Source organism: Manacus vitellinus, unplaced genomic scaffold (assembly GCF_001715985.3).
Source record: "Manacus vitellinus isolate BGI_N305 unplaced genomic scaffold, ASM171598v3 scaffold_12_pilon, whole genome shotgun sequence".
In the NCBI taxonomy this organism is placed as follows: domain Eukaryota; kingdom Metazoa; phylum Chordata; class Aves; order Passeriformes; family Pipridae; genus Manacus; species Manacus vitellinus.
The window spans coordinates 1221443-1235351 of NW_021938949.1; the positions used below are offsets into that span (position 1 = coordinate 1221443).

The 13909-nt window shown below is 41.2% G+C and overlaps 1 protein-coding gene across 3 annotated transcripts in view; it reads right to left on the reverse strand.

Annotated features, from left to right (window-relative positions):
* The window catches only part of LOC103755782 (sodium channel protein type 5 subunit alpha), a 205952-nt gene that overhangs the window by 35498 nt on the left and 156545 nt on the right, over window positions 1-13909 (reverse strand). For all 3 annotated transcript variants that reach the window (XM_018089200.2, XM_025896818.2, XM_025896817.2), the window contains 2 exons: window positions 12594-12714; window positions 3130-3284 (listed from right to left, as the gene is read on the reverse strand). In XM_018089200.2, coding sequence (XP_017944689.1) covers window positions 3130-3284; window positions 12594-12714 — 276 coding nt within the window. The remainder of the gene's footprint in view (window positions 1-3129; window positions 3285-12593; window positions 12715-13909) is intronic.

Below are 13909 nucleotides of genomic sequence, written 5' to 3' on the forward strand. Positions count from 1 at the left end.
TCTTATGCAGGGCATCATGAAAGGACTTTATCAAATACCTGCAACTTTATAACCCCTTTAAAATATTTAAGACATAAAACAATATGCCTCCTAAAAGAGAGCAAATAAAGCTGTCTCATAATTTAGCCTTCACTTTATAATGTAAGCCAAATAAAATGTAGACTCATAGTGACAGGTTTGCCCATATATGACCTTTTTTGGGACTCCTAAGTCAAGTTATGGTCTGGTTCCCCAGCTCTACTTGTCACTGCTGTTACACAAGCTGCTCCCAAGCCCCTGTAACCCGGATAACCCAAGCTTTGACATATTACTCTTGTCCCATCGTGTGACCCAGAGCACTTGTCAGCAAGAAACAACATTATTTGAGAGGGTCTGTGCTAATCCTCTGAATTATCTGCATTTACATATTTCCAGGTCTGTACCCACTTTCTGATGAACTTCAAAAAGTTAGCAAACACCCAGTGCCTGGAGATACAAGAAGTGTGGTACTTGTCACTCAAGCAGTCACACTGCTCGTTTGCCTGCCAGAGAACAGTAATTAAACTGACAAGAAAGCTTTGGCAGCCTGTGCCAAAGCTTGTCCATTTGTCCCCACACTTTGGGGTGACGTTTTCACTGCAACTCTGTCTCCTATCTTGCCTTCAAAAATGATATTTCAAGGGTGTGAAAGAGCTGCTGGAGAAAGCCACAGAAAACAATGCACAGATTGGAGTTTATCACTTCTCATAGGGGCTCACTCACTTTGTCAGATGACTTGCTGTACTTTGCAATTACTGCAAAAATAACAACAAACTATTTAAAGTGATTTCCTCCTCTCCCTCCTTTGCTCTCTCTATTTTCTACTAACTTATCCAAAAGTACATTGAGTTTTGTCTACTAAGAGCACACTGTGAGTCAGGAAGCAGCTTATTAAGGGATGAAAAATATGCTACCTGAACACTTCTGTACTTCTGGACAAGCTGTGGATATTACCCAAACGACAAAACTCTGGTGCTTTGCATTTTTTCATGGTGACAATGCATGAAATCTTTGCCAAGAAGGGTTATGTCTTCTGCTTTGCTTTGTGTGTTAAAAGAGTTGAGCAGGATACCTGCATTTATCCACAATCACTATTAAAGAAATAGGCTTCCAGTTTGGGTGCTTATGGTTTAAACATTTAAGAAAGGTTTTTGGATCTTTTGCAGATATATTCTCATGGTTTAACTACCACACAAAAATATAAACTGGCTTAAGGGTATATATAGCTCTTCTCCCTTAAGAACTTAGTATGACCTAGGGATGTAGCCAGATGAGCTCAGTTTTTGGAAGAGCTCACCCCCGAATAACAGAGGAAAAAAGTTGTGTTGCCTCCAATATCTCCAGTCCAAATACTGAAGCACAGCACTGATATGTGGGAAAATGCAGGATAATTTGCCCTTATACAGAACTGCACTGGCTAAATTGAAATTCGCAAAAACTAAATGAATGCGTGCAATGAAAATTAAATGAGATTTATATTGCAGCGTTTGCTATCTAAGGCATTTTTAATTACACATGCAAGGAAGTGTATTCGTCTAAAGCATATTATAGCAAGAGACATTCCCCCTTCAAAATGTGTTCAAAAATTAACATTCTGATTCTCAAGCTGGTGCAAAAACTGTCAGACTCCATTGATTTCAGCAAAGCTGTGACAATTTTCAGCAGCCTACTATTTACCCAAGTTTTTCAGCCTCTTTTACTTTCCATAATAAAATAAAATTCCCTGGGTGAAATTTCAGCCCATCCCTGGTGGACCTGGAGTACAGTCCATTACTTTCCTTTTTGCATCAACATTTATGCATTTCCACCTTCTCGTCTCCCTGCAGAGAGTTTCTCTAAACTACATAAACCCAGTACTTCTGTGTCTTCCTCTTTTTTTTAGGCCACTGATAATTTGTGCTGTTCTCCTCTGGAGTTTCTTCAATTAGCCCATGTCTTTCCCAACGCGCAGTGCCCAGAGCTGAAGCCAGTGCTCCAGCTGAGGCCTCCTTGATGCCAACTGGAGTGGAAGAACACGATAATTTATACAGCCCAGTGGGGTGTTCGGCTTCTCTGTGGTTCTGTGATGTAGTTTACTCTGCCCTGTTTGTTGCCTGCTCTCTCTCCAGCTCTTTTTAGTAAATCTGCTACCTTACAGTCCTCCTGCATCCTGCCTTCCTGCCCCTAGTTATTCCTGATGAGTTGAAGCAGGCACCTTTCTAAGGTGATGTTCACCTTGCTATTTAAGGCGGTTTCATCCGTTTGGCTGAAGTTAATCCTGACCTCCAGAAATATACAGATAACCTGCCCAAACACGGCACTGCCTGTAAATTTAGTAAGTGGATGTCTTATTCCATTATGAAGGAGAAGACCAGTGACCACCAGACCAAAGCCTGGAGAACTCTTGATCTGTGTCCTTGCTCTATGTCTGGATAAAACCTGGGAGAAATCCCACCAACTTCAGTGACATTCCTGACATGTAAAAGAGAAACACAAATATATGCTGCCATCTCTGTGAAGAGCCCAGGGCTGATAACGCAGAGAGGATAACCCCAGTATGCAGTGGGATCTCAGGAGGAGAGGATTCCCTGTCAGAGTCCTAGGCAGTGACCAACCAGACTCTGTACATACACGTTTATTTGGATGCAAAGAGGAGTTACCTGTGCAGTGGGTTAAACTAAGGTGTATTCAAAGCATAAATACCATCTAACTCCATGGGTAGCACTGATTCAGTGCCCTCTGTGTCTTCCATGATTTTCATAGGAAAAAGGAAAAAGGAAAAAAAAAAGCCACCCCTGGAGGAAAATACAACTCTCCAGATGGGAACTCTCAGGGAACAGTTATGGGATGCTGAATCAGTAATGCTGAGAAACTTCCTCACACAGAATTCCTTAAAAATTTTCTTTTCAAAACACGTACAAGTCCGAATTTTATGTTATAACAGAAGAAAGTTCCCCACCATATGGTAAGGGCACACAAAATCAGAAAAGTCAAAGACTTGTTTTAGCCCCAAACATACTTTGCTTTGAGAAATGACCAAAAAGGGCTCATAAGATCTTAGAGTCAGGTAAACTAGAGAACACTGAGACCCATACCCACTTTTAACCAGCTAGGAAAAGCTGTCACACTTACCAGGGCTCCACTGCTCAGCAGGATCATGAATATGATGAAAGTTTCAAACCAGTTGTGCTCGACGATTCTGTAGCAGGTTTTTCTCAGCCTCCACCAAATTTTGCCTGGAAATTTTGTGATGTCCACTGAACAGCATGGGAAGAATCGCACACAAACTGTAAAGAGGTAAAACAAAACCAAAGAAATTGTTAAAGAAGTCCATTTAGTTCTTAAAGCTGCAATAAGGAGCTGCTAAAAAAGATTTTTTCTAGCAATAGGTGGTTGCACGAAGTCTTTCCTCTTTTGTTTTTCACAAACCCCTTCTACTCTGCCTTCCATTTCTCCCTCTCACTCCTCTATTAAAAAACACTCAAAATCACATAAAATTTGTCCCAGTGATTTCTCCCAATGATTTTTGTGATACAGAATATATTGGTCACGAGTCACAAGTGCCCTGGGTCATTCACAAAGTGATAGCTGAGCTCAGGCAGCACTCCTGATCAGGACTAATGACTCTAGGAGGGTCCTGCTGATAGCTTCCACATCTTTTTGAATGGAGGAAGGTTATTTTCTTGGTACTACGATACCACTGGAATTACTGATTAAAAATGGCAATCTGATGAAAGAGAGATGATGGGAGGAGGTGCTACAGTGCAGATGAGACGTGGGCAGAAAAAGCAGGAGCAGGTTTTGATCTCTTGGACTCTCTTTATCTTAAAAAAGGCATTAGAACAACCTTGGAAATATACTGAGGCAGTTAAACCCCCTCCAATGTCACAGAAATTCAGATACCCGGTCCACGGCAGGTTCCCCACTGATGCTTCATTGCACTTTCTGACCTTAGTGAAGAATACTGTGTAACAGTTAAATGCTGTGGTCGTAATGGAGCCCACACGAGGATTTCTGACTGGCAAGACCATGGCCAATTTTAGTTTCCTTAGCAACACTCCTTTGTTATAGCAAAAAGATATTGTCATTGGTAATGGATAGATCCATCTCTCCCATTTAAAAAACACTATGTGCATTGCCTTGTGCTTGGTAAGAGCTTAAGATGGTGTGAGAATTGTCCTGGCCAGTCAGTCTTATGTCAGATAATCTGACTCAAATGTCACATTTGCTGATGAGAATGACCCTCAAAAACCACTTCATTTCCAAAAAACCAAGCTTTTTACCCTATATTTAATCCACGTGTTATATAGAAAGAGACTTAATTATGGAGGATTATCAGCCCCATCATGAGAAAAAAAGCCAGGGGCCAACAGCTTCTGTAGCTGAAAGGTGGCCAAGGTCACCCACATTTCTTGCAGCACACAGAGACTGCTCAGAAGTGACAAGGGAGGACGTCTCGCCATGGCGATGTAATGCAACGTTCTTGCAAGTAGAAACAATATTTAGGCAAGGCAGCTTGGGAAGGAAAGAGGGCGAGTGCCACGGTTACACAGGCAGCAGACGCTGCTAATTCAAGGTGGCATAACTGAGGTGCTCGAGATGCAAGGAGATCAAGTGCAGCTCCTGGGATGCCGGGATTCCCAAGCAGCTGGAAGTGGGGCTGTGCTGGCAGTGGGCTCTGCCAGGAGGAAGAGAGCTGCTATGGTCCTCCTGGCAATTTCTGTGAGTTTTTATTATCCCAGATCCCTGCTATGGAGGAGCGGAACTGCAGGAGGTTTCACACATGAACCACTCCCAGAACTCCCCTTTCCCCTACTTTTCTGAGATTTTGGATAGGTGTAGGCTTTAGACTGTGGGAGGTTTTGGTGTGGGACTAATAGGACAGTAAACCACTTATGCAAAGGTAATGGGACCATGATGCAAGTAACTAACTGTCCTCTACATGCCTGAATCACACAGACTCACATCAGTTCCCAGCTTACCACTGTATTCTGGAATTCAGAGAAATTCTGGGCTCAGCAGAAATACACTAAATTAATAAACATATTTGAGAAAGACATAATTCTGGGAGAAGACAGAAATGTAAGAGCCAGCTCTCTGCCTCTTTGTAGGTCAGCTACCACTTCAGCAAAGGCAAGCATTATCCTTCTAAGCACTTCAATCCTAAACACTAAAGAATCAAGGCAAGGGATAAAAAGACATCATATTAGTCACTACTTTTTGCTAAGACCCGTACAGTGCTCACAGATGGTAATACCTATGGTTTGGGTATATTTTAGGAAGTAGGTACATGGAACAGACTTCAGGCATGTAACACTGCCTGGTACCAGCATCTCTGAGCTAACATACTCCTATGGCAGCTCTGCTGAGAGATGCCCATCAGTATAATCCCACCAGCACCACGTGATGGAGGGGGCTGTTAATTGCATCTTTGAGTAGTGCTGCCAGGAAGCTCTTGAACTATTTCTTACTCCACAACCTGTATAGTGATTACCACCTTTGAAGTGTCTGCTTCACACTCTGTGCTTATATTCAGGTAGACCATCCACTTAATTATCAACTCAGCCTTGGATCAGGAAGTCCAAAGACTTGGGCTCAAATCCGTCAGTTATCATGTGAGCAGCCTAATGAGGAAGTTGGATTGCTCATGTTAAGCAGAAATCCCCTTTTTACTGGAAGTAGCCACTGCTTCTAGTAAAATAAACCGCCCTTGAGTCTGGATTGTTCCAAAAATCAATTTCTATTTGGAAAAAAAATCAGCTTTTTTTCCAACTTAAAATATTTTCACAGGAACTTCTCACTCTTTTCTCGTAAGTGACTTGCTAGATGGATATTTGGCTTTTTAGCCTCTTACATGAACACCTAGGCTCAGCTAGTAACAGGCATGACATGTTCTGTCATGCTTTTATGGAGTATAAATGCCCTGTAAATACTGTTGGAAAAGGTTAGGGTCTCCCAGGAAGTGTTTTTCCCCATTGTAAGACAGCTGGATGAATCATTCCCTGGAGGAGTTTGCCTCTGTCATTTCACTTCACAGGGAGCCTACATGATTACCTGAGTCCAGACACAGCTAAAATTAGGGGATCACCTTCATGTTAGATACTAATGAGCAGGGCACTTTGTGTTCCAAAGTCCCTTCATTTGTGATGGAAAATGGTTAAACCAGGTTGTTACTGATTCAGTCAGCTTCCATCTGATAGTCTACAGGTTCAGAGAGGTATTTTTAAAGACAGAAAGCCAGGCAGCAACACTAATTTATTTTTTTATGCTCTTTGATGGCTTCCATGCAATTTCAATCTGAAAAAAAAGAGTCCTAGTTACTGACAGTAATACCTTGAAAAATCCAAAATAGCTTCTCAGATGAGTCAGCCCAAAATACAGTGCTATTAAATCCAATGCTTTTGATTGGGCCCAATTCAGAAATGTTTAGACCAAATTCTGATACAATTACTAATGTCAAGTAGCACTTCCATGAATAATCATGCTGGTTGCAATTCAGATGAAATGCTACTTTTAACTATTCATAAATCAAAGAGAAAAAGGAAATTGAAAGAAAAAAAAAAAGAAAAGTGGTCACAAACAAGTCTTTTAATGGTTTAGTAAAAATCTGTTTTCTTTTCAAATGTTCTGATTTTTCTCACTGACTGTTCTTTCATGCCTGTGCTTTTCTGAACTCTCTTGTAATGTTGGTAGCCTACTGCTCTGGTCACCTTGACCCAAATTTACATGTTCAATTAGAAGCTTCACCTAACCAACAAAAAAAGTTTACCTGAACTTGGTGGGTAGTCTAATAGGTTGGTTTTGGTGTTGTTTTGGTTTGGTTTTGGTTTTTTTTTTGGTATGTTTGTTTTTGGTTTTGGTTTTTTTGGTTTTGTTTTTGGTTTTTTTGTTTGTTTTTGTTTTGTGGGGTTTTTTGTTTGGTTTGGTTTGGGTTTTTTTTGTTTTGTTTTGTTTTGTTTTGTTTTGTTGGGTTTTTTTTGTTGTTGTTTTTTTGGTTTTTTTGGGTTTTTTTGTTTTGTTTTTTTTTAGTTTCTGTGAAATCAAAATATCAAAATCACTCCGATGAGTCTAAGGCATGACCTAAGGCAGCTTCTTGTTTTGGAAGCTGCTTTATCCTCACGAAGAAGACTGTTTATTAACACCTTTTAGCACAGCAAGTGTCAAGGCAGGAATAAACCCTTTGACATTTCCTATGACAGCATTACTCATCTTGCCTTGTCTAACAGATTTGTACTATCCTCCTGGAATAAAAGCTAGTAGGGAACGTGCAGAAGAAGCTGATCACCTTGTGATTTATTCAGGGCTTATTTTACCATTGTAATTCATGCTGGGCTACATCTTCTTTGAGAGAAAACTGACTCATTTTGTGTAGTTGACTACCACTTATCAGAAACACAGAATGGCAGAAAAAGTGCCCCCAAAGGATTGAATGTTTTACTGGTAAAGCCGTGAAGCTGTTCTGAGCTGCATCACTGGCCAACTTTTCCAAGAATAATGTCTATTTTCAATTCACATTTGAATATTACATACCATTTCTCATGAAAAAGAGACCTATTTACCAAGAAACCTTTCCAAATGCATCAGTATAACATGATGTTATTTACTTTTTGTTTGTCTTTCATAACAAGGGAACTGGTCCCTTCAGTCACTAGGGTGTCCTACAGCACAATCACAAACTGAATATTATAATACATCTTAAACCTCTTGTTAAACATCTGCTACAATGATAAACAAGTTACCAAATAAAGAAAAAAAAGGCAGGAAGATTTTAATGTACAATGTACTTTGTGTGTAAATATTCTTTTGGTTCCATATTCACATTTTCTAGTTTGGTGCACTCTAATCATGGAGCTCTTAGACCTGATTGCATTACTTTAGTGCATCAGGAAATGTGGGAATTATACTACAAAACCTTCCTCTTCAATGCATGACAGCCAAACCTTTTAATTTTAAGCTTACGGATAAAGACCTTACAAATCCACTTCTTGTTCACACTAATATATATATTTACATTTTCATAAAATTATTAGTTGTGATTTTGGATGGATTGGGCTGCTGGTTCTCTTCAATAAATGAAGAATACCAATTAATTCTATGATGTTGTCCACTAAGTCAGGCACTTTGTGTTCAAACTGCAGCAATTTTGTTATTGCCTTTATACAGGAGTTCCCAATTACTGAGACATTCATTTTTAGAACAAAACAGTATTTTGCTTAGCTTTGAATGCTGGTTACAGCATTGCTCAGTTTGACACAAAATACAGCTTTCTCAGCATAAACTCAAGCAGGCAGGTATTCAATACATGGTATATAAATATATATATATATGTGTATATATATATCTACACACAAATCTGGGTTTCTAATGACTGGTCTGCCTAGCTGAGTATGCACAAGCAAGGGAGCAAACCCTTTGAAAGACCCCAACTGTCTCCCCATGCTGCAGGGAACATGATCTCTGCAGACCCTTCTTATTTAACCACTTTCTCATCTTCTGGCCCCAGTACTAAGTCATATGGCAAGTGGGTTGGAACTAGATGACCTTTCTAAGGTCCCATCCAACATAAACCATTTTATCATTCTGTGACTGCACAGCTGGGTTTTATTGTGCGCAGCTTTAGGCCTAACCTGAGAGGGATTTGCCATCACTGTCTCCAGCATTTGGGTACCTGAGACACACATGGAGATTTGAGTTTTCACTCAAATCCAAACCCAGCTACAACTGGGTGCTGCCAAAAGGGCATCTGACAGTGCCACAGCCTGACAAGTGTTTTTCACTCTTCCAAGGGCTTAAAAACGGTACATTTCAGATTTCTGCTGCTACTCTCCTCAAAATATATCGTCTTGGTGGTCATCACAAATAGTGGTGTGACACCTTGAAGCAAAGGCAGTGGCAGCCTGGGCTACCACTGATGTCATCTGTGCTTTGAGCCAGGGGGTGGATGAGTTGAAATCTAGAGCTCCTGTCCAAGCTGTATAAATTTAATTCTGAACGTGCAATAGGTCTGTAAGAGTCTTGTGATGCCTGAAAATTCTATACAACAGAATACTAGAACGCCTTTCCTGATGGAAAAACACGCAGTATTCCAGGTACTGATGGTTAGAGGAAAGCAACACTTTAAAACTTGAGTTGGTTCCATGACTTTTTTCCTGGGAAGCCAATTAAGACATTTTGTTGGGCTTGGTTTGGTTTTACACAGTTTTTAAACATAATCTGGTGGCAGTCCCTGTAGCTCCATTTAGATTTGTTCAGTTTAATGGTATATTTTTGGGGCCTTTTTTCGCTTTTTGACTTCTAAACAGCCGCTAATCGCAGTTGGGGAGGGCATGACATGGATCCCACCGCTAATCAGAGTAACTTCAGCGCGTGGCATTTTCCAGCTGCGATAATTGCTCCCACATGGTCACGTGAAATGATGGTTTTGGGTGCCCTTGGTGTCACGAGTTGCGACCAACCGCGTGTTGAGCAAGGTAACTCATTCCCGCATGACCATCGGACGATATTCCCCTGAAACCTGTGCCAGCGGGCTGCGTCCAGGGAATTGCACTTAAGGACTTGGTGAGAACTTTCTCCTATTAGGGTCTGGGAGAGAGGAGCACACTGGGGCCAGGGGGCTCTCTTTGGATGACCTTCTGTGAGACGCAGAAGATAATGTCCAAACAGACAGCAATTTTTGATGCAGAGAACACATACCAATAGAGGCAACAGAACTGGAGTGTTGCAAGGCATCTGGAGGAAAAAGTACCCAAATAGCTGGCATTGGATAGATGTTGATTTCCCATCAACTGGCAACAAGAATGGCCTCTCCATTTCTATCAGGTTTTTTCCCAGCAATACTTGCTAGCTGCCAGAGCTGTGACCCTACCTTGCCTTCACATTTCCTGACCCAAGAATGTTCCCTGTTGACCCTAATCAAAGCTATTTTGAGATGATAACACATTAACAAGTCTCCCCAAGAAAAGCGACCTATGGCTTATCTGGGTCACCCAACTCCCGGAAAACTGTGACCTCAGCAAACTTTCAGCAACTATTTCAAGAACATGCATTATCTTCGTTGCCTTTGTTATCTGAAAAAAGGGGCCTGAATCCGGGACATATTTGTTCAGGACATAACCTGTGCTGGATGTGTTTAGAAATGCTGTAGTTTGAATTTAGATAGCTGGTGAGCTAACAAGGTAAGAAATTAACCCTTCCCTTCTCGCTCTTCCTCTTAATCTAATCTTCTTTCACAAATATTAACTGGTCATTCTCCCAGATATACCAAATATTGTCATATTTCTTTATTACAAGCCAGTAAAGGCAACACTAGATAAACTTGACCAGTGCATGCCCTTCAATATTTCCATTTTAGTACTTTACAATTTTGCCGTCTTAGCTAACTAGACTGTTGTTTATTTGCTTACTTGGTTTTTAACCAGATTGAAGTGACAACTCCATGAGGTTTAATTGCAATAGTGAGTTTGGATAAAAATACTGGAAAGCATTTAATAGAAGTTGATTGTAGGGAAACACTTTACTTCCCTGTAGAAATTAAACCAAATGTTAATGTCATTGTTGTAAGAATCAAGTGGACTTTCAGTTTATGGCACTTTGACTTGAAATTTTATGAGTGAATAGTCATGGTAAGTTTATGCATTTTTGCCAAATCCATGAGGAATGTGACCACATTTAGCCTACACAGTAGACTCTGAAAAATCTGCATGGATACGTGCTGCACAGGACAGGAGAGTAGATATGTTGGGCAGGACATCCCCTGCAACTGCATCCCCAGTGCCCCTGAACACCATGCTGAGGGCTGGGAGCAGGCTCTCCTTCAATTCCCATTTAGAGCCCGAGGCTCAGCTGGCCGTATCCTGGGAGAGGAGGAAAACACCCTGAAAGTGGACTGGTGAGAAAATAGAAGTGATGAGAACAAAAGGCAAAAGGCAAGAGCAGGGATACTCCATGAGAAGAGTGAAGGAGCCTGAAGTGTGGATGTAACCCAAGGCAAGCTTGGGGTTCAGCTCACAGCGCTTTTGTTTCTACTTTGCTGCCAGAATGATGAGTAGACTTCAAAACAAGTTAAATATTTCCAGTGATCCATCCAGAAGAGCACAGATTGTTACCCTGCATACCATTGACAGCAGTGAAGAACCGACAAACTGGGTTGGTACCGTTGTGGTCCTGCGCGACGGAATTTCAGGCAGGTCTGGTTATTTTAAGACAGAGCAAATTACAGAGTGCTGCTGCTCTGGGAATGTTTTGTGTGATGCCCACCTTATTTTTTTAAAAAGGGAGGAGACCACGGCCAACCATAGTTTTAGAATTTGTAAACTGGCATCTGACCAGCATCGATATTACAGCACAGGCTTGTTTAAGCATCTGTAACATAATCACTTCACAGCACACGACATAGATTTGCTGCTCACTAACCTCATTAAGAAATATATTGTGAAAGAATGAAAACACCAGACCTAATTTCCAAATGTTATTGTTTGGGCCCAAATAGTTACACCAGGCTTTCTTCCGTCAACTGCATTAGTTTTTGGCTACTGCTTTTAAGCAGAGCTGCCAAAAAAATGTCTGGATCCTAAGGACATTTGTAAGCCCTGCAGGGCTCCCTTACCTCATTCAATCATCTTTCTCACAGATATAGAGATGCACATTTTTGCTGACTTTAGGGGCATTCATATGCCCAGCAAATCATCTCTGTCTGATCCCATCTGAGCTGCTCTGTTTCTATTTGTAATAATCCTTGAATTTTCAAGAGAATGTACTAACATTCAGCTAACCCTATTTTTCCTAACCCAGATTTAAAGCAAAATGAGGAATTTGGCTGAGATAATATCTGGAATAGAACTCACTTGGAGAAGAAATAACTTTGTATGTCATTTACTTTATATAATATTTACTCTATATATTTACTTTAACATAGGTCTTCTGATGTAGCTAGATTTTAAACCTTTGGTTTGGAGCAGGCTGGTATTAAAATACCATTAAAATGGTGGTGTATCTCAGTACTAAAAGAGATATGTAAATGTGATCTGTTATCTAAAATAATTAAGTAAAATACCCTTTACATAGCACTCCTATGGTCAGATGAAAGCTACTGGATGTGCTAATCTTGACACCCTTTAAAATAAATGGAAGTGAGCTCCTGGGACTCATCAACTCTCCAGAATGTTTCTGTTAACTGCCTGTACACATTTAAGCAACAGAAACATTCTGATCTGGTCAGTTTTCTACCAAATGGGATCACGTACAAATACTGGAAGTAAAAAATCGTCATTGGTCAAATTAGAAAAATCAACATTTAAGAAAACCCAACAAAACCTTTATGGCATAAATTATGATTAAAAAAAGCCTAACACTGTAGAAGCTGCAGACCATTTTAGAGCATGCTCTTAGCTTATCCTGCCTTGGAAATCCAAAGACTAACGATAACAAGGGATTTTGAGTGTGTGTTTGGAACATTACAATATCTAAGAAATGAAGTGCATCCAGTGAAACACTACTGCAAGCAGGCAGAGAAATGTGGGGAGAAGGTGGAGAGATGTTCAATAAGAGAAAAGAATGCTTCTTGCCTCGCCACTGCAGTGTTGTATGCAGGCTCTTACCTTCGGGGAAGCAATCCTCAGGCTCCATCAGCTCCTCAGCAAACTCGGGGATCTGCTCCAGCAGTTCCGCGGGATTTGTCAAATCCACTGTGCTGCCTTCAGAAAGACTGATTTCATCAAGCTTGTTGTCAGCAAGAGCAAAGATGAGGAAAACAAATTGATCAATCGCCCTGAAGGAAGTATCTGAGTTTTTTTATCCCATTAACCATCACCCCAGCTAAAGCCACCACCACCACAGAGACACAGCCATGCACTTCACACGGTGCCCACCCCGCGGGTGACAGCTCTGCCTACGCTGCAGTGAGCCCAAGGGTCGACCCAACAACAGCAACAACAAAACAAGCTAACATGTAGAACTTGCTTTCTGAAACAAAAGAGAGGGAAACTATAGAAGGGTAGTGCAACAGCCATTGAGTATTAATCATAGAATCCTGGAATGGTTTGGGTTGGAAGCGACCTTCGAGATCATCTCGTTCCAACCCCCCTGCCATGGGCAGGGATGCCTTCTACTAGACCAGGTTGCTCTGGTTAATGGCAGGTGGAAACTTGGAATCATGGACCCACTCATGATTTTACGGCTTTTATGTCCTGAAGGTTCACACCTCCAGATGGGGGTGACAAGAAGTGGCACCTATCTCCTGAAATGCTGAAGGATGAATTGGATGACCTGCATTAGGTTCCTGTCTCTGAAGCCTCGTTCCTGAGGTTCCTCACCCACAGCTGGTGGGTGAAATCTGCACCTTCTCAGTCAGGACCACGCTCTGCTCTCTACTGCCAAAGCTTCTCCTCTGAGATGAGCAAAAGTCTCTCTGTCACCAGGGTCTGGTCGCATGAGGCTACAGGTACAAACATGTGAGAGGGCTTTTCCACCTGCCTCATCCCACACCTGGCTTGTTCCCACAACATGATGTGACCCCTCGCCTTTGAATCACACACTTCTGATCTCAAGTTGCTGTAGGGACACAAGGTTTCTGGAAGCATCTCAAAGGCTCTACTGCTCTACTGCACCATCTTAGGTGCACTGCTTAAATTCAGTGTTTCTCAGATCCTCCTCTGCCAAATGGGGACAAGAATATTGCCACTCCCTGAAGCACTGGTTGTCTCATCTATTTAGAGCAGGAACTCTCAAGCAGATCTGGGTAAAAAAATTCTGGGGAATATATAATTTTCAGAAATTGTTTTGGAGGCTGAACTCACTAATGAAAGAGATATGATACATAATTAAATAAGTCATCCAAATATGAAATAGAAATTTCATTTCAGGTTAAAGCTTTCTTTTAACAGAATCAAGAGACTTTCTTTAGAAGAAAACAGGA